Source organism: Salvelinus fontinalis, chromosome 1 (genome assembly GCF_029448725.1).
Source record: "Salvelinus fontinalis isolate EN_2023a chromosome 1, ASM2944872v1, whole genome shotgun sequence".
Taxonomy (NCBI): Eukaryota; Metazoa; Chordata; class Actinopteri; order Salmoniformes; family Salmonidae; genus Salvelinus; species Salvelinus fontinalis.
The window spans coordinates 35,475,188-35,500,432 of NC_074665.1; the positions used below are offsets into that span (position 1 = coordinate 35,475,188).

General features: G+C 39.5%; 1 protein-coding gene across 1 annotated transcript in view; it reads left to right on the plus strand.

Moving 5' to 3' along the window:
• Positions 1–23,296, plus strand: part of pprc1 (PPARG related coactivator 1) — a 46,663-nt gene extending 23,367 nt beyond the window's left edge. Inside the window, exons 9-14 of the mRNA XM_055920096.1 lie at positions 237–954; positions 3,775–3,969; positions 5,021–5,099; positions 5,333–5,454; positions 9,007–9,158; positions 19,141–23,296. Coding sequence (XP_055776071.1) covers positions 237–954; positions 3,775–3,969; positions 5,021–5,099; positions 5,333–5,454; positions 9,007–9,158; positions 19,141–19,244 — 1,370 coding nt within the window. The 3' untranslated portion in view covers positions 19,245–23,296. The remainder of the gene's footprint in view (positions 1–236; positions 955–3,774; positions 3,970–5,020; positions 5,100–5,332; positions 5,455–9,006; positions 9,159–19,140) is intronic.
• The last annotated feature ends 1,949 nt before the right edge of the window (positions 23,297–25,245 follow it).

Genomic DNA, 25,245 nt, shown 5'->3' on the forward strand with positions numbered 1-25,245 from the left:
CTGTACATTGCTAATGCTAATAATACACTGTTAACTTCTTCCTTGTTTTTAGTATGTTAACACCACTAACCTAAATCGCACTGTCACTCAATGGAGTAATGAAAAGTTACCTGTTTCTCTTGGTAAAATGCTTGATAGCCATTAATGTCTTTCAAAATCTACCTTCAAATGGCTGCCAGAGTTATTCTGCTTCATTTGGAACAGTAGCTGACTACTCTGTTCCCATCTCTTTCCAGATCTGACTCCTCCAGCTACCCCTCCTCACCAGATGTGGAAGCCCCTGGTCCCAATTGCCCTCCTTGGTAAGAGCCAAGCCACTGAGGCCCCCAAACCATCACCCTCCAAGGCCATCCAGATCGACACGCAGCCCCTGCCCTCCAACAAGCTTCGGAGCAAGCCCCCCAGCCCCCCTATAACTCCCACCCCCAATCCAGTGTCTCTCACCCTGGCCTTTTCAGACCACGACTACTCCCTCCTTCAGAAGGAACCCATGGCTATTGCAAGAGAGCCAGGCAAGCGCTGGAATGTCAAACAGCAAGCAGCCATCACCATCGAGCCACTTGGCAGCAACACTACCTGGGTACCCCAGAGGATCCCTGCCCCCTCCCTCCAAACCCTCACAACTGCCCTGGGTACGAAGAACCATCAGGCCCCCCTAGTTCCCCAGCCCCTGCATGTAAAGACTGACAGGACTAGCTCTGTGCTGGAGACCCCTGATGCCTCTCCCACCAGGCTGATGGACCAGGCTGGTCCCCTGGAGAGGAGTCCCAAGAAAGGGAGGTATTACCGAAGTTACAATAATACCTTCTCCCACAGGCCTAGCCCAAGCCCCAGGGAAGGAAAGCGAGGAAGGAAGAGGAAAAGGAGTATTCACCGTTCCTCCAGCCCTGACTTTACTGACTCGGAGTCGGACTCCTCTTCTCAGTCTAGATCTCGCTCTCTACCCAGGAAGAGGTGAGATGCTCATTTCCTCTTTTATTTCTGTCTTTATAGCTATTTGTCCCCCCTGTCACCTGGCAAGGCGGTGTCCTCTAATGTCACGGAGTCTTATATCTGTCTAAAAGAGAATGTCCATATTCATCCCAGTCATCTCTATTCAGTGAGGGAAAAAGTTGGTTCATGGGCACAGATTAGAGGTCGACTGATCATGAATTTTCAACGCCGATACCAATTATTGGTGGACCAAAAAAGCCGATACCGATTTAATCGGGCGTTTATATATATATATATATATATATATATATATATATATATATATATATATATATATATATATATATATATATATATATATATATATATATATATATATATTTGTAATAATGACAAATACAACAATACTGAATGAACCCTTTTATTTTAACTTAATATAATACATAAATAAAATCTGTTTAGTCTCAAATAAATAAGGAAACATGTTCAATTTGGTTTAAATAATGCAAAAAAAAAAGTGTTGGAGAAGAAAGTGCAATATGTGCCATGTAAAAAAAAATAATGTAAAAAATGTAAAAAAATGTAAAAAAACGTTTAAGTTCCTTGCTCAGAACATGAGAACATGTGAAAGCTCGTGGTTCAATATTCCCAGTTAAGAAGTTTTTGGTGTAGTTATTATAGGAGTTATGACGCGTAGACGATTTCTCTCTATACCATTTGTATTTTATATACCTTTGACTATTGGATGTTCTTATAGGCACTTTAGTATTGCCAGCCTAATCTCGGGAGTTGATAGGCTTGAAGTCATAAACAGTGCTGTGCTTCAAGCATTGCTAAGAGCTGCTCGAATTAATGAATGCTTACGAGCGTACTGCTGCCTACCACCGCTCAGTCAGACTGCTCTATCAAATATCAAATCATAGACTTAATTATAATAAACACACAGAAATACGAGCCTTTGGTCATTAATATGGTCAAATCCGGAAAATATAATTTAGAAAACAAAATGATTATTCTTTCAGTGAAATACGGAACCGTTCCGTATTTTGCCGAACGGGTGGCAACCCTAAGTCTAAATATTGCTGTTACATTGCACAACCTTCAATGTTATGTAAAATTCTGGCAAATTAATATGGTCTTTGTTAGGAAGAAACACAGTTCGCAATGAGCCAGGCGGCTAAACTGTTGCATATACCCCGACTCTGCTTGCACTGAACACAAGAGAAATGACATAATTTCCCTAGTTAATATTGCCTGCTAACATGACTTTCTTAACTAAATATGCAGGTATAAACATTTTTTACTTCTGTGTATTGATGTTTATGGTTAGGTACATATGTGCAGCGAACGTGCTTTTTTCACAAATGTGCTTCTGTTAAATCATCACCTGTTTATCAAAGTTGAAGTAGGCTGTGATTTGATGATAAATTAACAGGCACCGCGTTGATTATATGCAACGCGGGACAAGCTAGTTAACCTAGTAATATCATCAACCATGTGCAGTTAACTAGTGATTATGTGAAGATTGAATGTTTTTTATAAGATAAGTTTAATGTTAGCTAGCAACTTACCATGGCTCATTGCAGCCACAGGGTCCTTTTGACGCTGCACTCACGTAACAGGTGGTCAGCCTGCCACGCAGTTTCCTCAAGGATTGCAATGTAATCGGACATAATCGGTGTCCAAAAAGGCCGATTACCGATTGTTATGAAAACTTTAAATTGGCCCTAATTAATAGGCCATGTCGACTAATCGGTTGACCTCTAGCACAGATGTATCTGTTTTGAACAAATACAGTACCAGTCAGAAGGATTTTTCTTTATTTTTACTATTTTCTACATTGTAGAATAATAGTGAAGACATCAAAACTATGAAATAACACATATGGAATCATGTAGTAACCAAAAAAGTGTTTAAAAAATCGAAATATATATTTGAGATTCTTCAAAGTAGCCACCCTTTGCCTTGATGACAGCTTTGCACACTCTTGGCATTCTCTCAACCAGCTTAATGAGGTAGTCACCTGGAATGCATTTCAATTAACAGGTGTGCCTTGTTAAAAGTTAATTTATGGAATTTATTTTCTCCTTAATGCGTTTGAGCCAATCGGTTGTGTTGTATAAAGGGAGGGGTGGTATACAGAAGATAGCCCTATTTGGTAAAAGACCAAGTCCATATTATGGCAAGAACAACTCAAATAAGAAAGAGAAATGACAGTCCATCATTACTTTAAGACATGAAGGTCAGTCAATCCGGGAAATATCAAGAACTTTTACATTTTCTTCAAGTGCAGTCGCAAAAACCATCAAGCGTTATGATGGAACTGGCTCTCATGAGGACCGCCACGGGAAAGGAAGACCCAAAGTTAACTCTGCTGCAGAGGACAAGTTCATTAGTTACCAGCCTCAAATAGCAGCCCAGATAAATGCTTCACAGAGTTCAAGTAACAGACACATCTCAACAGAGGAGACTGTGAGCTAGGCATTCATGGTCGAATTGCTGTGAAGAAACTACTACTAAAGGACACCAATAAGAAGAGGAGACTTGCTTGGGCCAAGAAACACGATCAATGGACATTAGACCGGTGGAAATCGGGTCCAAATTTGGGATTTTTGGTTACAACCACCGTGTCTTTGTTTTGATTTGTTTAACACTTTTTTTGGTTACTACATAATTCCATATGTGTTTCATAGAACAAACTATCTCCCCCTCCATCTGCTACCAATGTAGCAATCAAAAAGGTGATGTCATTGGCTTAAACCAATATGACTAATGGCGATATCCAGTCCATCCTAATCTGACATTACTGACAGATTCCCTTCCCGTTCATCTCTCCTCCAGGTACAGGCCTCGTCACTCTGATAGCAGCTTCAGTGCCTCATCTTGCTCCTCCTCTCGTTCCTCCTCTCGTTCCCTGGCCTGCTTTCCAAGGCGGCGGCGATATTCCTACTCCTCTTCCCGATCAGGATCATGGAGTAGGTCCCGTTCCCGCTCTCCCCACAGACGGGCGTGGAGTAGATGCAGCAGACAACGCAGGTAATTAAAGCACTTTCCTCAAACAACCATGAGTTACATTTTCTTCCTATGGTATTGGTCAGTTCAAACTAACCAAAAATGCATACATGCAGTCAGATCAGTGTATGCTTTCCTGAATACTTGGGATAGGATAACATAATTTACAGTGCATTCGTAAAGTGTTCAGAACACTTGACTTTTTCCACATTTTGTTACGTTACAGCCGTATTCTAAAATTCATAAAATTGTTTTCCCCCATACCCCATAATGACAAAGCAAAAACAGTTTTCAGAAATATGAGCAAAATTATAAAAAATGAAATATAAAATGTACGTAAGTATTAAGACCCTTTACTCAGTGTTTTGTTGAAGCACCTTTGGCAGCGATTACAGCCTTGAGTCTTCTTTGGTATGAAGTTACAAGCTTGGCACACCTGTATTTGGGGAGTTTCTCCCATTCTTCTCTGCAGATCCTCAAGGTCTGTCAGGTTGGATGGGGAGCGTCGCTGCACAGCTATTTTCAGGTCTCTCCAGAGATGTTTGATCGGGTTCAAGTCCGGACTCTGGCTGGTCCACTCAGGGACATTCAGAGACTTGTCCCAAAGCCACTACTGCATTGTCTTGGCTGTGTGTTTAGGGTCATTGTCCTTTTGGAAGGTGAACCTTCGTCCCAGTCTGAAGTCCTGAGTGCTCTGGAGCATGTTTTCATCCAGGATCTCTCTGTACTTTGCTCCGTTCATGTTTCCCTTGATCCTAACTAGTCCCTGCTACTGAAAAACATCCCCACAGCATGGTGCTGCCACCATACTTCACCTTAGGGATGGTATTGGCCAGGTGATGAGTGGTGCCTGGTTTCCTCCAGACCTGATGCTTGGCATTCTGGCCAACGGTTTGTTATGGGGTATTGTGTGTAGATTTTTATTTGATCCATTTTAGAAAAAGACTAACGTAACAACATTTGGAAAAAGTGAAGGGGTCTGAATACTTTACGAATGCACTGTACTTAGCTTCATGGATACAGATTTTTAGTTATATAACATTGACCACGTCTCCTATTCCGTTTCTTTCCACAGCCCGTCTTTCAGACCAGGCTACCGGCCTGAATCTAGAGAAAACAGTGAGGTGGGGAAGAGACTCAAAGATAAAGCCATTGTGAGTACATTTCTATTAAAGTGAAGTTAGCCAGTGATGATAAGTCGGAACGGGACAGTCTGTCACTGGGGGTCAAGGTCGCGTTCTGTGTTTCTGTGTTCAGTTCCCCAGAGCAGCGTCTTCTTTTCAGTTGAAGACATGGGCATTTGTCTGAGAAGGGCCCCGTCTGATACCGTGTGTATGCTGCAGAAAAATAATTGTTAGCTGACTAATGCCGTTCTCTCTCCCCTCAGGATGAGCGTCGGGTTGTTTACGTAGGGCGAATCCGAGAGACAATGACTCATAAAGAGCTGAATGAACGCTTCTCTCTGTACGGAGAGATTGAGGAGTGCACTTTACATTTCAGAGGCCATGGGTAAGTACTCTTTAACACAGGTCATGTTTTGTTTCAATAACGAGTAATGCCTGGAACCTGGCTCATGTTCTGTCGGCACGATATGAAAAACATTTTGAAACTAAAAACTAGTTCTATTGAACAGGTCTGAATCCTACCTAGGGCTGTTACGGTGACCATTTTACCTCCACACCGGCAGTCACGAGTCATGATTGCAGTCAAATTCCACGTGACCGCTGAGTCACGGTAACGAGGATTCTCCAAAACTGGGCTCTGATGGCTATTAGTAGCCTACCAAACTTGCTAATGGCCTGGTACTCAATGCTCTATTGTCCCTCTAATCACGCTGACATCAATGTAAATGCAATCGAAAATCAAACATTTCATGAGAGCTATGGCATTGAGATTGAGTGGAATAGGATCACTTGTTGTGTAGTGAGAGCCAGCTCCTCATAGCTGGTTGATGCATGCAATTAAATAAGTGGTCCTATAAGCCCATGTTGTGCAACATTTCTATAGGCTGTGCAATTGTGTAAGAACAGTTTTGATTGCCTCCATCAGCTTTCTATAGACTAGGCCTATTTTATTTTTCTCAACTTTCCTAATGTTGATAATATTAAGCACAACCGGAGCAGCCTACCTAGCTGGAATGGAAATTAACCGCGGGAAAACGATCTCCATTCCCTATTCAAGTGTCTTTGTTATGCCCCTGTTCCGACAGGTGCATAATGTCCCATTTTTTAAATCAAATGTAATTTTATACATAATATTTAGTATATGTAAAGACTAGATTAAATTGAATAGTCTGGAGAGCCCATAGCCTACAGAGCCTAGTGAAATGTGTTCTTATAAGGCTAGTCATTGCGCAATTGCATGTGAAGTGTTTTGACTGCTCACTATATAAGAGGGTCCAAGCTTTCTCGTCCTGCTATATTTATTGATAAATACCTTAAATTAAGCACATTCATCCACTTTACAACCGGTGAAGCCTACCTGGCATATTAAAAACATAACTGCACATTCGTTAGTGCAGGCTACAGATCACTTTTTTTTTGTGGCCCATTCTAAATAAGAAATAATTGCACCAGTGGTGGTCAGTGCTGTTTTTAAGAGGACGATTTGTTTCTCATGAGTATGGCCTTATTTCTATTAACAACCTATTGGATGACTGTTATTCAAATTCAGTTCACCCAGTTCAATGTAACAGCGATTTGTTTAGGCTACTCAAATTTTCCCTATACCCATCAGGTTGCTACAACAAATGTGAGGTGACAGACAATGTCATTCAATACCGCCTTGCACACTCTTGCCTGCATCTAGCTAATATAGGCTGTATTCATTAGTCCAACAGTTGAAAATTAGTATTTCTGTTGGACAAATTCAGGTGTTTATCCCTGTTTTGTTCCGTTTGCTTCCGTTTAAGAAACGTTTTTTTAACAGAATCAGTGTAATGAATACACCCCTGATCACGCAAAAGCACAGTGAACTTTCATAGCAGCCACGTAGTATTCCTTCTCGCATCTATGCGCTGCACCTCTTCCCTTTGCTTGTGGACTTCAATACACAACACATCAGCTGTGTGTCACAAGCCAAACCGCTACACACAGCCTACATCGTTGTCACCATATTTGCTAAAGTAACCTCATAGTCAGCATAGCTAATAGAACTAATGCGTTACTAAACCTGCTACAATCATGGAGTAACGCTAGTGAGCAGTTACACCGGCGGGCCTCAGTGGCAATACATTTGTAAAACCAAAAGCTTACCTTGACTTGGAAGAGTTCCAGTATTGCGTTGGATAGTCATAGCCAGCTAGCTAACATAATATCCCTCTGTTTCAGCAGGGTGTTTGAGTAGGTGACAATAGCTAGCTGCATTTGCTAGCTAAGCGAAACTGGGGGGGACACACTTTCTCACTTCTCCATTTTTTAAAGAAATGAATTTGTTCAAAACTGTTCAACTATCGGCTTTCTCTCAACTACTCACTACATTTTAATGCACTGTAGTTCTAGCTAGCTATAGCTTATGCTTTCTATATTAGATTCATTCTCTGATTCTTTGATTGGGTGGACAACATGTCAGTTCATGTTGCAAGAGCTCTGATAGGTTGGAGGACCTCTCTGGAAGCTGTCATAATTACTATGTAATTCTATGGAAGGGGGTGAGAACCATGCGCCTCCTAGGTTTTGTATTGAAGTCAATGTACCCAGAGGAGGACGGAAGCTAGCTGTCCTCCGGCTCCACCACAGTCCCGTTGAGGCTACTGAGGACCTTCTTTGAAAAATAGTGTTTTAATCAATTATTTGGTGATATGTGATTGTATTTAGTATAGTTTAATCTAAAAATGTTTACTTTTTAAATGTTTGAAATTTTGTTTTTACGAAATTCACCGAGGATGGTCCTCCTGAGGAGCCTCCACTTATTTACACACATTAGGTCATAAGTAAAGACAAGATTACATTGAGAATAGTCTGATGGGTTAGAATATTATGAAGTGCTTGTCAAATTGCGAATGAGACTGATGAAGTCTGTGCAGCCTGCACAAGAAACGGAGCAGAGTGCATGGCTTCACTTTTTTCAAATCATCATTATTTGCATCATGCAGCCTTAGAATGTATTAGAAATCAAAACAGAAGTTTTGTGTCACGAAGTACCATAAATAACTCTAAATTAAGCATATAGGAGGTTCTGTTTCAAATTCTCAACACCGAATAGCAGCATGTGCGCACTCCATGGGAAATTGGTTGGAGAAAAATATCCTTATTTTATTCAGCTATGTTCAATTTTATTCTTACTATAAAATGCCACGGGAATTATAAGCAAATCTTGTCTGCTAAATAAACTATTGTGGCCCATAGTCACATGGCATAGCAAGAGCAGAGCCTAACATAAGGATGACTCAGAATATGCTATTCTGTTCTTGTAAATTGTGCTATATTATTTTTTTGGGGCCCGCCTAAAATGGATTTATAGTGATGGTCTAGGCTATATTGAATGGTTTTATTTGACTTTTTTAAAAGTGTAGATGTTCCAAAGGTCTGCATTAGATGCTTGTAGGCTATGTGTGGAAGCCCGGAGATGCTAAATGTGTTTGTTAATTAACGGTAAATGACCGTAAGACCAGCAATTACTTGCATGATGGTTACCGGGTGTCAAAATTTGATGACCGCCACAGCCATGGTCTTACCACTTCCATCGCTAAACCTTTTGTTTGCCGGTAACTTGGTTTTGTGCTTGCTGAACACAACTTTAAGACTCATTTTCTTCCCAGACCCAGAACACCAACCCTTGCTTGACCCTTTCCGTGGTCTCTCAGCCCAAACTATAGGTGCTACAGCAACAACCAGGCTAAACCACCAATGGCTCTTTTAAGAACTCACACCTCAACAAGATCTAGCGTTCATGTCCCCAAGCAGAATAAAACCGACTAACAGGGAGGGACTACCCGGAATTGTCCACTAATCAATGCAAATGTTTGTCTTTGTATTTTAAAATGTCTTCCATTTTGTGCCATAATGAATCAACCCTCTGTCTCCTGCATGTTTAATATTTGCTATTCAATCTCTGTGACAGGGATAACTATGGGTTTGTGACCTACTACGATACGAAGGATGCATTCACGGCCATCGAGAACGGCAGCAAGCTCCGTAAGCCTGACGAACTCCCCTTTGACCTCTGCTTCGGAGGAAGGAGACAGTTCTGCAAGACGAGCTACGCTGATCTAGGTAAAACATGGTTTATAGAAATAATTTGTGTAAATAATGAGTGCCATTTTTTGGGTTGTCAACACTGGTACTAGTTGTCAATATTAAGATAAAATGATCATATTGTACTGTCACCTTTCTTGGTATACACCTACATAAGATTGCAGTGATGCAAGGAGAGCTAGCAAAGATTATGTTCCCTCAAATCCTGCAGGTGATGCTAATTAGGGTTGGACAGTATCCAGATATCCATACCTACTGTTCCTGTACCATACCAGGGTATACGGTATTACTGGAAATGCGCACAAGGGGTGCTAATTCTTAACCAAAAAATGCTAACAAAGTACTAGCAAATTCCTGTAGTGGATGCTAGCTAAATGCTAACAAGCTCAAGCGAATTCCATGGACAGACAACCATGCTCCTAGTTGTGTAACTATCTCAAAAGGGTACTCACACTTTGATTCTCTGCTCTAACCAAGATGCTTGATCTTGCAAGCTATAGGTGGCTAGCTGGCACATTAACAAACCAAATGCATAGTTGCACTTATTTACAAGCTTCCTCAGACCACTCATAGAACAGCTAAGTGCGTCATTAGGTCTGTTTTGTTTTTGGTTCATTACTTTATACATGTTTCCGCTAAACATAGAAACATCTTGATTCTGTCTCTGTAACGCAGAACTTCACAACAAAGTTGCCAATGTCTTTGTAGTTGTTACAAACAAGGAGGGATGGAGGTTTGAAATAATGTCACTATTCGAATAGTATCATTCATTTTTGTCGGATATCCGGATATTCTAAATACAGTCCATTCAAAGTATGTAAACCACTTTACGTTTTACACATTTTGTTGGTACAGCCTAAATGTAAATATGAATTAAATTGAGATTTTGTGTCACTGGCCAACATACAATACCCCATAATGTCAAAGTGGAATTATATTTTCTGAAATGTTTTAATGTTTATCTATTTAAAGCTGACATCTTGAGTCAAGTATTCAACCTCTTTGTTATGGCAAGCCTAAATAAGTTCAGGAGTAAACATTTGCCTAAGTTACATGGACTCTTTGTTCAATAATAGTGTTTATTATGATTTTTGAAGGATTACTTCTTCTCTGCAACCCACTCATACAATTATCTGTAAGGTGCCTCAGTCAAGCAGTGAATTCCAGACCCAACCACAAAGACCATGGAGGTTTTCCAATGCCTCGCAAAGAAGAGCACCTATTTGTAGATGGGTAAAATTAAGACATTAAACCTCTCTAGGCTAGATGGGACGCTACCGTCCCACCTGACCAACATCCAGTGAAAGTGCAGGGCGCCAAATTCAAACTACAGAATTGTAAATATTTAACATTCTTGAAAATACACTTGCAATATGTCAAAATAACGCTTAACAATTTGTTAATCCAGCCACGGTGTCAGATTTTCAAAAAGGCTTTACGGCGAAAGCAAACCATGCGATTATCTGAGGACAGCACTCCATCAAACAAACACAGACAATCATATTTCATCCCGCCAGGCGCGACAACTCAGAAATAACGATATAATTCTTTACCTTTGAATAAGCCTTACATTTGAAGAGTTTCTTCTGTTGGCACTTCAATATGTCCCATAAACATCACAAATGGTCCTTTTGTTCGATTAATTCCGTCGTTATATCTCCAAAATGTACATTTATTTGGCGCATTTGATCCAGATAAACACTGGTTCCAACTCGCGTAACACGTAACATGACCACCAAAATCTAATACGGTACCTGTAATCTTTGTCCAAACAACATTCCTAATACAACTTTAGGTATTTTTTTACGTAAATAATCGATACAATTTAACATGGGATAAACTGCGTTCAATAGCGGATAAAAACAAAGTGGAGCAAGCTTTCAGGTCGTGCGCTCCAACCACAACAGTACACTAGACTCGACCCTCGTTCTGAACAGCCCTACTTCATTACTCACAGACATCGTTCAAACAGTTTTTAGTAACTTCAGTGTTTTCTATCCAAATCTACTAATAATATGCATATCCTAGCTTCTGGGCCTGAGTAGCAGGCAGTTTACTTTGGGCACGCTTTTCACCCGGACGTGAAAATACCGCCCCCTAGCCTAGAGGTTAACCTGTCTAGGATCAGCGTGCCGCTAGCGGCACACCCCCCCCCCCCCCCCCCCCCCACTGAAAAACCAGTGCCGCGAAATTCAAAAAAAATATTTTTTTTAAATATTTAACTTTCACACATTAAAGTCCAATACAGCTAATGAAAGACACAGATCTTGTGAATCCAGTCAACATTTCCGATTTTTAAAATGTTTTACAGGGAAGACACAATATGTAAAGATGTACATCTATTACCTAAAAACACATTAGCATAATCCACCATCTTTTATTTGTCCACCAACACCAGTAGCCATCACCAATTCGGCTAAACTAAGATATTTATAGCCCCTAACCAACAAAAAAACTCATTAGATGACAGTCTGATAACCTATCCCATACCATAAATATGTTTTGTTAGAAAAAAGTGCATATTTCAGGTAGATGGCATAGGTTACAATTGCACCCACCGTCACAAATGGAATAGAAAAACTACTTAGAGCAACGTGTTTACCTACTTACTAATCATCAAACATTTCGTAAAAATACACAGCATACACGAATCGAAAGACACAGATCCTGTGAATACAGACAATATTTCAGATTTTCTAAGTGTCTTACAGCGAAAACACAATAAATCGTTATATTAGCATAGCACATAGCACATAGCAGCCCAGCATTGATTCTAGCCAAAGTGAGCGATAACGTCAACATCGCCAAAAATATATTCATTTTTTCACTAACCTTCTCAGAATTCTTCAGATGACACTCCTGTAACATCATATTACACAATCCATATAGAGTTTGATTGAAAACGTTTATATTTAGCCACCAAAATCATGGTTAGACAATGTGAAATGTAGCTCAGCTGGTCAGAAAATGTCCTTGCGCCACTTAGACAGTGATCTACTCTTATACATAAATACTCATAAACGTGACTAAAAAATATAGGGTGGACAGGGATTGATAGACAATTTAATTCTTAATACAATTGCGGAATTACATTTTTTAATTTAACCTTACTTTTCAATACAGTTTGCGCCAAGCGAAGCTACGTCAAAAAACATGGCGTCCTAAGCCACTAAAATGTTTCGACAAACACGAGTTATCATAATAAAAATGTCCTACTTTGAGCTGTTCTTCCATCAGTATTTTGGGCAAAGGATCCTTTCTTGGGAGTAATCGTCTTTTGGTGGAAAGCTGTCCTCTTGCCATGTGGAAATGCCAACTGCGTTCGGGATGAACTGAAAAGCGTGCCCAGCTATTCACATCGTTTCAAAAATAAATGTCCCAAAATCGCACTAAACGGATATAAATTGCTATAAAACGCTTTAAATTAACTACCTTATGATGTTTTTAACTCCTATAACGAGTGAAAAGATGACCGGAGAAATATAACAGGCTAAACTAACGCTTGGAACAGGAGCGGGTCGGTGTCTTCCACGCGCGTTACGCACCAAGAAAAGACTTGCTAGCTACAGGGTTTTTTCATTTGTAGTGCCTGTGAACGCGCAATCGACCCCATTGGAATCGTCATCACGTAAAGGCATCCAGGGGAAGACGTAAGAAGTGTCCGTATAGTCATAGCAATAACAGTGCCCTTTTAACTGACTTCAGAACAGTGGCCAACATTTCTGAAATCTGACTCCATGTCAGGGAAATTGCTGTAGAATGGGCTCTGTTCCACTTAGAGACAAAATTTCAACTCCTATAGAAACTATAGACTGTTTTCTATCCAATAATAATAATAATATGCATATTGTACGATCAAGGATTTTGTGGGAAGCCGTTTCAAAAATTACCCAATTAGCATAAATAGTCTCAACAGCGCCCCCATCCTCAACAGGTTAATATCCGCTTGAGCATTGGGAAGTTGTTAATTACACGTTGGATTTTCTATATCAATACAAAGATACAGACGTCCTTCCTAACTCTGTTGCCGGAGAGGAAAGAAACCGCTCAGGGATTTAACCATAAGGCCAATGGTGACTTGAAAAAAACATTTATTTAATGGCTGCAATAGAACTGAGGATGGATCAACAACATTGTAGTTACCCCACAATACTAACCTAAATGAGAGTGAAAAAGAAACCTGTACAGAATAAAAATTATTTAAAAAAAGAACTGTTAACTTCTTCTGGCTGCAAGCCCGAGGCCGGCCACAATATGACAACAGCCACTTCAAGTACAGGGCGCAAAATTCAAAATATATTTTTTAGAAATATTTAACTTTCACACATTAACAAGTCCAATACAGCAAATGAAAGGTACACGTCTTGTGAATCCAGCCAAAGTGTCCGATAAAAAAATAAAAAAATAATAATAATAATAATAATGTTTTACAGCGAAAACAGCACGTATATTTATGTTAGCTCACCACCAAATACAAAAAAAGGACAGACATTTTTCACCGCACAGGTAGCATGCACAAAGCCAACCTAACTAACCAAGAACCAACCAAACTAACCAACAAACAACTTCATCAGATGACAGTCTTATAACATGTTATACAATAAATCTATGTTTTGTTCGAAAAATGTGCATATTTCAGGTATAAATCATAGTTTACATTGCTGCTACAATCAGAAGTTGCACCGAAAGCAGCCATAATAATTAGACACCAACGTCAAATACCTAAATACTCATCAGAAAACATTTCTGAAAAATACATAGTGTACAGCAAATGAAAGACGGGCATCTTGTGATTCCAGACAATATTTCCGATTTATTAAGTGTTTTACAGCAAACACAATATAGCGTTATATTAGCTTACCACAATAGCCAGAAACACAAGCCATTTCCTAGTAGCACAAGTTAGCGATCGTAACAAACCAGCAAAAGATATATAATTTTTGACTAACCTTGATAAGCTTCATCAGATGACAGTCCTATAACATCAGGTTATACATACACGTATGTTTTGTTCGAAAATGTGCATATTTGGAGCTGAAATCAGTGGTTATACATTGTGCTAACGTAGCATCTTTTTCCCATAACGTCCGGATTTTTTTCTGACACTTTTTCTGACATATTCTGACCAAATGGCTATTCATAAACATAACTAAAAAATACATGTTGTATAGGAAATGATAGATACACTAGTTCTTAATGCAATCGCCGTGTTAGAATTCTAAAAATAACTTCATTACCACATCCAGCTTAGGTATAGCGAGAGAGTACCCAAAAGCTGGGCGCAAACGACTAGCACAACATGTTCGACAGATATATGAAATAGCATCATAAAATGGGTCCTACTTTTGCTGATCTTTCATCAATGTTGTACAAGGGGTCCTTTGTCAGGAACAATCGTTGTTTGGATTTAGAACGGCCTTTTTCCCTCTCGATTTAGCAAGCACACTTGCCAAGTGGCGCGAATCTCTCCATGTCAACAAACAGAACGGAACACAGCAAAACTCCCGAAAAAAATTCAATAATCTGATTAAACTATATTGAAAAAACATACTTTACGATGATATTGTCACATGTATCAAATAAAATCAAAGCCGGAGATATTAGTCGTCCATAACGACAGCTTATCAGAAGGCAAATCCAGGTCCCTTGACGCTCTCTCCAGAAAACAGGAAACTGGTGACACGTCATACAAAGAGCTATTATACGAGCCCAGATCAAGTTATTCACTCCATTTCATATCTCACTCCTTGTCGACATCTAGTGGAAGACGTATGAAGTGCATCTAAACGAATAAATATCAAGGACTTTAATAGGCAGCCCCTAGAAGAGAGCATCGATTTCAGATTTTCCACTTCCTGTCAGGAAGTTTGCTGCAAAAGGAGCTCTGTTTTACTCACAGATATAATTCAAATGGTTTTAGAAACTAGAGTGTTTTCTATCCAATAGTAATAATAATATGCATATTGTATGAGCAAGAATTGAGTACGAGGCCGTTTGAAATAAGCACCTTTTATCCGGCTACTCAATACTGCCCCTCTTCTTGGTTAGTTAGGTTGGCTTTGTGCATGTTACCTGTGCTGAGAAAAATGTCTGTCCTTATTTGTATTTGGTGGTGAGCTAACATAAATATACGTGCTGTTTTCGCTGTAAAACATTTAAAAAATTGGACATGTTGGCTGGATTCACAAGATGTGTACCTTTCATTTGCTGTATTGGACTTAATGTGTGAAAGTTAAATATTTCCAAAAAATATATTTTGAATTTCGCGCCCTGCACTTGAAGTGGCTGTTGTCATATTGTGGCCGGCCTCGGGCTTGCAGCTAGAAGAAGTTAACTTTTACTGCCTAAGAAACCCGGATCCGGGAGCATCCCCCCCCCCCACTGACTAGCATAGCTAGCATAGCGTCACAAGTAAATTGTAGCTTCTAAATATCATTAAATCACAAGTCCAAGACACCAGATGAAAGATACACTTCTTGTGAATCTAGCCACCATTTTTGATTTTTAAAATGTTTTACAGGGAAGACACAATATGTAAATCTATTAGCTAACCACGTTAGCAAAAGAAACCATTTTTCTTTGTCCACCATTTTTTGTCTCCACCAGTAGCTATCACCAATTCGGCCAAATAAAGATATTGATAGCCACTAACCAAGAAAAAACCTCATCAGATGACAGTCTGATAACATATTTATTGTATAGGATAGGTTTTGTTAGAAAAATGTGCATATTTCAGGTATAAATCATAGTTTACAATTGCACCCACCATCACAACTCGACTAGAATAAATACACAGAGCAACGTGTATTACCTAATTACTAATCATAAAGCATTTCTTAAAAATACACAACTCACAGCAATGGAAAGACACAGATCTTGTGAATTCAGACAATATTTCAGATTTTCTAAGTGTCTTACAGCGAAAACACAATAAATCGTTATATTAGCATACCACATATGCAAACGTTACCCGACCATTGTTTCAAGCCAAAGAGAGCGATATCGTTATCATCGCCAAAATATATTAATTTTTTCACTAACCGTCTCAGAATTCTTCCGATGACACTCCTGTAACATATTACAAAGAATCTTGGGCAATACACTTGGTTGGAGTCATTAAAACTCGTTTTTCAACCACTCCACAAATTTCTTGTTAACAAACTATAGTTTCGGCAAGTCGGTTAGGACATCTACTTTGTGCATCACACAAGTAATTTTCCCAACAATTGTTTACAGACAGATTATTTCACGTATAATGCATTGTATTACAATTCCAGTGGGTCAGAAGTTTACATACACTAAGTTGACTGCCTTTAAACAGCTTGGAAAATTCCAGAAAATGATGTCATGGTTTAGAAGCTTCTCATAGGCTAATTGACATCATTTGAGTAGATTGGAGGTGTACTTGTGGATGTATTTCAAGGCCTACCTTCAAACTCAGTGCCTCTTTGCTTGACATCATGGGAAAATCAAAAGAAATCAAGACCTCAGAAAAAGATTGTAGACCTCCACAAGTCTGGTTCATCCTTGGGAGCAATTTCCAAACGCCTGAAGGTACCACGTTCATATGTACAAACAATAGTACGCAAGTATAAACACCATGGTACCACACTGCCATCATACCGTTCGGGAAGGATATGCGCTCCGTCTCCTAGAGATGAACATACTTTGATGCGAAAAGTGCAAATCAATCCCAGAACAACAGCAAAGGACCTTGTGACGATGTTGGAGGAAACCGGTACAAAAGTATCTATATCCACAGTAAAACGAGTCCTATATCGACAGCAAGGAAGAAGCCACTGCTCCAAAACTGTCATAAAGTCAGACTATGGTTTACAACTGCACATGGGGACAAAAATGGTACTTTTTGTAGAATTGTCTTCTGGTCTGATGAAACAAAAATAGAACTGTTTGGTCATAATGACCATTAAGTTTGGAGGATAACGGGGGATGCTTTTGCGAGCCGCAGAACACCATCCCAACCGTGAAGCACGGGGGTGGCAGCATCATGTTGTGGGAGTGCTTTGCTGCAGGAGGGACTGGTGCACTTCACAAAATAGATGGCATCATGAGGGAGGAAAATGATGTGGCTATATTGAAGCAACATCTCAAGACATCAGTCAGGAAGTTAAAGCTTGGTCGCAAATGGGTCTTCCAAATGGACAATGACCCTAAGCATACTTCCAAAGTTGTGGCAAAATGGCTTAAGGACAACATTGAAGTTATTGGAGGGGCCATTACAAAGCCCTGACCTCAATCCCATAGAATATTTGTGGGCAGAACTGAAAAAGCGTGTGCGAGCAAGGAGGCCTAAAACCTGACTCCGTTACACTAGCTCTGTCGGGAGGAATGGGCCAAAATTCACCCAACTTATTGTGGGAAGCTTGTGGAAGGCTACCCAAAACGTTTGACCCAAGTTAAACAATTTAAAGGCAATGCTACCAAATATTAATTGAATGTATGTAAACTTCTGACCCACTGGGAATGTGATGAAAGAAATAAAAACTGAAATAAATATCTCTACTATTATTTTGACATTTCACTTTCTTAAAATAGTGGTGATCCTAACTGACCTAAGACAGGGAATTTTTACTAGAATTAAAAGTCAGGAATTGTGAAACTGAGTTTAAATATATTTGGCTAAGGTGTATGTAAACCTCCGACTTCAACTGTATGAGATGGGAGGGTCAGATGAGAGAGATGCCGAGGCAATTCGGTTACAGCCAAGACTACTGTCTTTAATGGAGTAGCCTAGACAAGCTGGCTTGCGAGCTAAGCTGGGCAGCTGTCGCTAGTTGAGGCCACATGCTGCGCTTTCTCCCCAAACCCTTTCAGATAAAACGCCATCCTACCTATTAGTTGGTCGTTGTAGCCCACTCCTCATTTCCGAAATTTTATTTCATCTTGAATTACATTGCATTAGTGAACCATCACTCCACTTGCTACACATTGAGTGTCTTTGCCACTTTCACTTTTTGATTGTCCAACATAAACAAGCTACACGTGAAGTCTACCGGTCTGCTACTAGGTACTTTTACGGGGCGCATTTCAAATAAATAATTTGAATGGTCATGATATATTTGTGTGTGCAACAATGTCACGTGTATACTTTATTTGTATAGCCTTTTCAGTGTTAAAAATAGGGCTTTAATTTCTCACAAGTATTCGAATAGAATGTCTGTTTGGATATTAAAATAACCTTGCACATCCCTACAAACAAGAAAAGAATAAAAAGATGCTTCAAAATAAAACTGAAATGACTGCATTAAAAGAGCCTACATTATTGGCCTATATAATTAAATCATTTTGAAATCTAATGTTCATTCAATTACCCTACAATTTTTCAAATGGAACTCGTCTAATTTTTGCTCCAGTATGTTGCATGATGTGTAACATGGCCACAATGATGTGCCTATTATAGGCTAAGCATTAGAATAAGATGGCTCAATATTTGCAGCCATAGGTGATATCTTTCTAGGAGCTGATCTGTCGTCAGTGTTGTTGATATTATGTTAAGGTAAGATTTGAATGGAGAAAACTGATCTGAGAGCAGCGCTGCCTTTCGATCCTATCCGTATCGACGTGTGCCTCAGCGACACACTTGGCAAACATTCTTTTTGCGTGGTGTTTTGAGAAACGCATGTTGCATCTTCGGCCGTTTGTAGGAAAGCTGCATCATTAAAACACCCGTAAGCCTAAGTTCCCTCGCTATCAGGATATCGGGCACAGAGCTGGAGAAAATGTATTTGGCACATTTTAGGTAGTTAAGATATTTAGCTGGCTAACATTAGTTGTGGGACTCAAGTGTAACTCACCTCTTGCGCTGGTCAACAGTTGATCGTCATGTCAAGAAACTTAGATTGCGCCATGTGCTCTTTGTTAACAAACATACCATGTGACTTGCTCAATTGAATACTGACTTAAAATAAAAATGATGGCATTTCAAAATACCCCGGTATACCACCTAATTCTAATCTTCTTTCTCTCTTCTCTCCTCCAGATTCTAATCGCGAGTATGACCCGTCGGCACCCGTGACTGGCAAGTTTGATGCCCTTGACTTTGACACTTTACTGAAGCAGGCCCAGAAGAGTCTGAAGAGGTAACAGAGGTCAGCCCACTGGGGGCTCCACACTAAGACTTACCTCATAGCCGTTGGCAGGCTCCTCCCACTATCATCGCTGGCTTCGCCTTGACCGAGGGTGTGGACCACAACGCACGGTCGATACATTAGCCAGCTAACATTAATTTACATGCAGATATAGCTCTCTTCTGGTTCATACAATAACTTTTAAAGCTGCAAGCAGAAATTATAGAGTAATAGAACCTTTACATCTTGGTTTAACCTGTCTAGCCCAGGCGCTCCGCTAGCGGAACTCCTCCCACATTCCACTAAAAAGGCAGAGCGCGAAATTCAAAAAATATTTTTAGAAATATTTAACTTTCACACATTAACAAGTCCAATACAGCAAATGAAAGATGCAAATCTTGTGAATCCAGTCAACATGTCCGATTTTTAAAGTGTTTTACAGCGAAAACAGCACGTATATTTGTTAGCTAACCACCAAATACAAAGAAGGACAGACATTTTTCACAGCACAGGTAGCATGCACAAAGCCAACCTAACTAACCAACAAACAACTTCATCAGATGACAGTCTTATAACATGTTACACAATAAATTTATGTTTTGTTCGAAAAATGTGCATATTTGAGGTATAAATCAGTTTTACATTGCAGCTACCATCACAGCTACCGTCAAAAATAGCACCGAAGCAGCCAGAGCAATTATAGAGACCAATGTGGAATAACTAAATACTCATCATAAAACATTTCTGAAAAATACACAGCGTACAGCAAATGAAAGACACAGATCTTGTGAATCCAGCCAATATTTCAGATTTTCTAAGTGTTTTACAGCGCAAACACAATATAGCGTTATATTAGCTTAGCACAATAGCAAAAATTACAACAGCATTGATTCAAGCCAAACATAGCAATAACGTATAAACCACCAAAATATATTATTTTTTTCACTAACCTTCTCAGAATTCTTCAGATGACAGTCCTATAACATCATATTACACAATGCATATAGAGTTTGTTCGAAAATGTGCATATTTAGCGGCACAAATCGTGCTTATACAATGAGAATAGTGTCCATAACGTCAAGCAATCTGTCCGGCGCTATCTTGGAAAGGCACCTATTCTTATCAAACTATTCATAAACTTGACAAAAAAAATACAGGTTGGACAATTGAAAGACAAATTAGTTCTTAATGCAATCGCTGGGTTAAATTGTTTAAATTAGGTTAAATTGTTTAAATTAACGTAACTGCGCAATACAGCGTGCGATAAAGCAAGGCTACACTGCAAGTAATGGAGTCTAATGCATTTGAATTTTTTTCAACAGAACAATGAATTATCAGCATAAAGACTGCTTACTATTAGCTGAGCTTCCATCAGAATCTTGGGCACGGTGTCCTTTCTTCAGAAAAATCGTCTTTTGGCTGAAAGTTGTCCTCTTGACCTGTCGAATTAGCTGCTAAACGTTAGCCACCCACTGGAGAGGTGTCCAACTCGTGAACGCGCATCACAAAGAAATCCAGGAAAATCGCAATAAACTGCTATAAGTCGGTTTAAATTAACTACCTTATGATGTCTTTAACACCTATAACGAATAAAAACATGACCGGAGATATAGAACTACTAAAACGAAAGCGTTTGCAGGACGCCATTGTGATGTCTTTTTGCGCCAGGCGCACCGTTGAAAAGGACGGTACTTCCGTTCCACGGTCTTATATAAGGTCCCAGATTGCGCAATCCACTCCATTCAAATTCTCACCGCTTACTGACATCTAGAGGAAGGCGTATGCAGTGCATGTAGCCCCATAGCTTACATTGGGACTTATAAACTGACCCCAGAACAGGGACCTCGATTTCTGAAATCTCACTCCCTGACAATAAATGTGCTGCAGAATGAGTTCTGTTTCACTCAGAGAAATAATTCAAACGGTTTTAGAAACTAGAGTGTTTTCTATCCAATAGTAATAATAATATGCATATTGTACGAGCAAGAATTGAGTACGAGGCCGTTTAAATTGGGAACAATTTTCCCCCAGAGTGTAAATAGCGCCCCCTATCATCATCAGGTTAAGGCATTGTATGAAGCTAATAAGGCAGAGTTCTATTCAAGAGTCAAATGTAATCAATGTCATTGATTGAAGCAATATATCAGAATCATTATTCAGAAACTGTTGAATTGAGGAAGTCTGCCTTTTTTGATATGGATTGTTTGTGTGAAATCATTTATGCCATGTTCACTTCAAGCCTGTCTATCTTTGAACTCTGAAATGCTATTTCTGAATGTTTTGACATGTTAGATGTATAACACATTTTCCTGCTTTGTGATATACAATGCATTCGGAAAGTATTCAGACCCCTTGACTTTTTCCACATTTTGTTACCTTACAACCGTACTCTAAAATGGGTTAAAAAAAAAATTCTCCCCTTCATCAATCTACACACAATACCCCATAATGACAAAGCGAAAAACTGTTTTTTGAAAATGTATTAAAAATAAACTGAAGTATTCAGATCTTTTACTCAGTACTTTGTTTAAGCACATTTGGCAGTGATTACAGCCTCGAGTCTAATTGAGTATGATTCTGTAAGCTTGGCACACCTGTACAGATCCGGACTCTGGCTGGGCCACTCAGGGACATTCAGAGACTGTCCCTGAGTGTCCATTCAGAGACTGTCCACACTCCTTCGTTGTGTGCTTAGGGTCATTGTCCTTTTGGAAGGTGAACCTTCATCCCAGTCTGAGGTCCTGAGCTCCATGGAGCAGGTTTTCATCAAGGATCTCTGTACTTTGCTCCGTTCATCTAACCCTCAATCCTGACTAGTCTCCCAGTACAAAACATCCTCACAGCATGATGCTGCCACCATTTTTTTTTATTTTATTTTACCGTTATTTTACCAGGTAAGTTGACTGAGAACACATTCTCATTTGCAGCAACGACCTGGGGAGTAGTTACAGGGGAGAGGAGGGGGATGAATGAGCCAATTGTAAACTGGGGATTATTAGGTGACCATGATGGTTTGAGGGCCAGATTGGGAATTTAGCCAGGACACCGGGGTTAACACCCCTACTCTTACGATAAGTGCCATGGGATCTTCACCTTAGAGATGGTGCCAGATTTCCTCCAGATATGACGCTTGTCATTCAGGCCAAAGATCTTGGTTTCACCAGAGAATCTTGTTGTCATGGTCTGAGAGTCCTTTAGGTGCCTTTTTGCAAACGCCAAGCGGGCTGTCGTGCCTTTTACTAAGGAGTGAGTGGCTTCCGTCTGGCCACCTTACCATAAAGGCCTAATTGGTGAAGTGCTGCGGAGATGGTTGTCCATCTGGAAGGTTTCGCTATCTCCACAGAGGAACACTTGAGATCTGGTTCTTGGTCTCCTCCCTGACCAAAGCCCTTCTGCCCCGATTGCTCAGTTTGGCTGGGCTACCAGCTCTAGGAAGAGTCTTGGTGGTTCCAAACTGCTTCCATTTAACAATGATGGCCACTGTTCTTGGGGACCTTCAATAGTGCAGACTTTTTTTGGTACACTTCCCCAGATCTGTGCCCCAGCTCTATGGACAATTCCTTCGACCTCATGGCTTGGTTTTTGCTCTGACATTCACTGTCAACTGTGGGACCTTACATAGGTGTGTGTGCGCCTTTCCAAATCATGTCCAATCAATTGAATTTACCACGAGGACTCCAATCCAGTTGTAGAAACAGCTCAAGAAAGATCAATGAAAACAGGATGCACCTGAGCTCAATTGAGTCTCATAGCAAAGGGTCTGAATACTTATGTAATTAAGGTATCTGGTTTTAATACTTTGGCAAAAATGTCTAAAGCTGTTTTGCTTTGTCATTATGGGGAATTGTGTCGATTTGAGAAAATAGTCTTATTAGAAAATGATAAAATTAATATAACAATGTGGAAAAGTCAAGTGGTCTGAATACTTTCCGAATGCACTGTAGCTACCAGTCTTTGTTTTGGGTGTTTCTTTTGTTTTTGCAAGCTTACACCTTCTATTGAAGTGAAGATTTGTATGAAAAGATTAAAAGCAACAAAAAAAGTAATAAAGGAAATGATAAACTATGATTAACATTAGATTTGTCCTTTTTTAGATAACTATACTAAATATATTCATGTCACAATAATTGATATCAAACACATTTTAGAAGGTCTACAGTAGCATCAACAGCACTCAGAAGGGTAGCGCCATGATGGAGCCGGAGGCCAGCTAGTTTCCGTCTTCTGGATACGTTGACTTGGATACAAAACCTACGAGGCTCATGGTTCTCGCCCCCTTCCATAGACTTAAAGTAATTATGACAACTCCCGGAGGACATCCTCCAAACAATCTGGGGCTCTTGCAGCATGATCTGACACCCAGTAAAAGGATCAGAGAATGGATCTATACTGAATAAAAATATAAATGCAAAAATGTCAAAGATGTTATAGTTCATAAGGAAATCAGTCAATTGAAATCAATTCATTAGGCCCTAATCTATGGATTTTACATGACTGGGAATACAGATATCTTTTTTTTTTAAGGTAAGGGTATGGATCAGAAAATCAGTCAGTATCTGGTGTGACCACCATTTGCCTCATGCAGTGCGATATGGGGTCAATTTCACACCATATGTATTGAATTCAAAATAAAATAAATAGTGAACATGACAAAACAGCACAAAACAGCACAAAAGCATAATTACAATGTTCTAATTTAAAACATGATGTACTAACAGTAATCTTGCGAGGGGAAAATGCAGAAGAGAAACCTTAACACGACAAACCTTAACACATGAAAGTTAAAGTTGAGTGAAATATTCTTAAGGACGGGTGAAGTAATGAATGTTGATATCAAAAACGAAATGTATAAGACAGAAATAAGACCTCAAAAGCAAAACGTGTAAGCAAGTAATTTTAAAGCGAGAGCAAAACTCAACAAATGAGTAAAAAATATATTTGAAAACAAATGCAAAAATGGTTTTCAGTTAAACTTTCCCAGCAACCAATCCTATTGAATACATTTTGCCTACGCTCTTGCCTGCATGTACTACCTGTTGGATACGCTACTCATATCTTTGCTTTCGATGTCTGTTTTTTTTGCTTTCACTGCCAGTCTTTTTGATTGTGAGTTTTGGCATTATTTTTCCATGAAGGGCGGGGTTTAGAGGGAGGTGTAGACAATGAGTCTCCATTGGTCCGCTAGATTTGGAGAGATGGTTCATCTTAATCCAATCAATGAACATGATTGTACATAATAATCAGGAATTATTCAGACCCTTTTTCCCACATTTTGTTAAGTTACAGCCTTATTGATAAAACATTTATTAGATCATGTAGATTGAGAGAAATAGACCACCATACCCCATAACTACAAAGCAATAACAGGTTTTTAGAAATGTTTGCTAATTTATAAAAAATAAAAAAGCATTTATATAAGTATTCAGACACTTTACTATGTACTTTGTTGAAGCACCGTTTGCAGCAATATCTGGCTTTCGTGACCATTCTACATTGCTGCTAGGTGCTCTTACTGTTTTGTCTAGTGATCGATAAACTCACAAACGCTTGGATTGCTTTCGCTGTGAAGCATATTTTCAAAATCTGACACGATAGGTTGATTAACAACAAGCTAAGCTGTGTTTTGGTATATTTCACTTGTTATTTCATGAAAATAAATATTTGTAGTATTTTTTTTTTATTTGGCGCTCTGCAATTCAGCTGTTGTTTACGAAAATGATCCCGTTAAAGGGATCCGTGCGTCAAGAAGTTTAAAGTGTACAAATATTTGGGTGTGGGGGTTGATGATAAGTTGAGCTTCACTGTGCATGTAGAGAACTTGATAAGGAAGCTCAAGCTTAAATAGGATTTTATTACCGGCATAAGGCTTGTTTTTCTTTTGAGGCCAGGAAGGAGCAGGTAGGATGTACATTACTGTCGGTTTTAGATTTGAGTGATGTTATATATATGCAGGCCTCAGCCACTACACTGAGAGCACTTGATTCAGTGTATCATGCAGCCCTCAGGTTCATTACAAA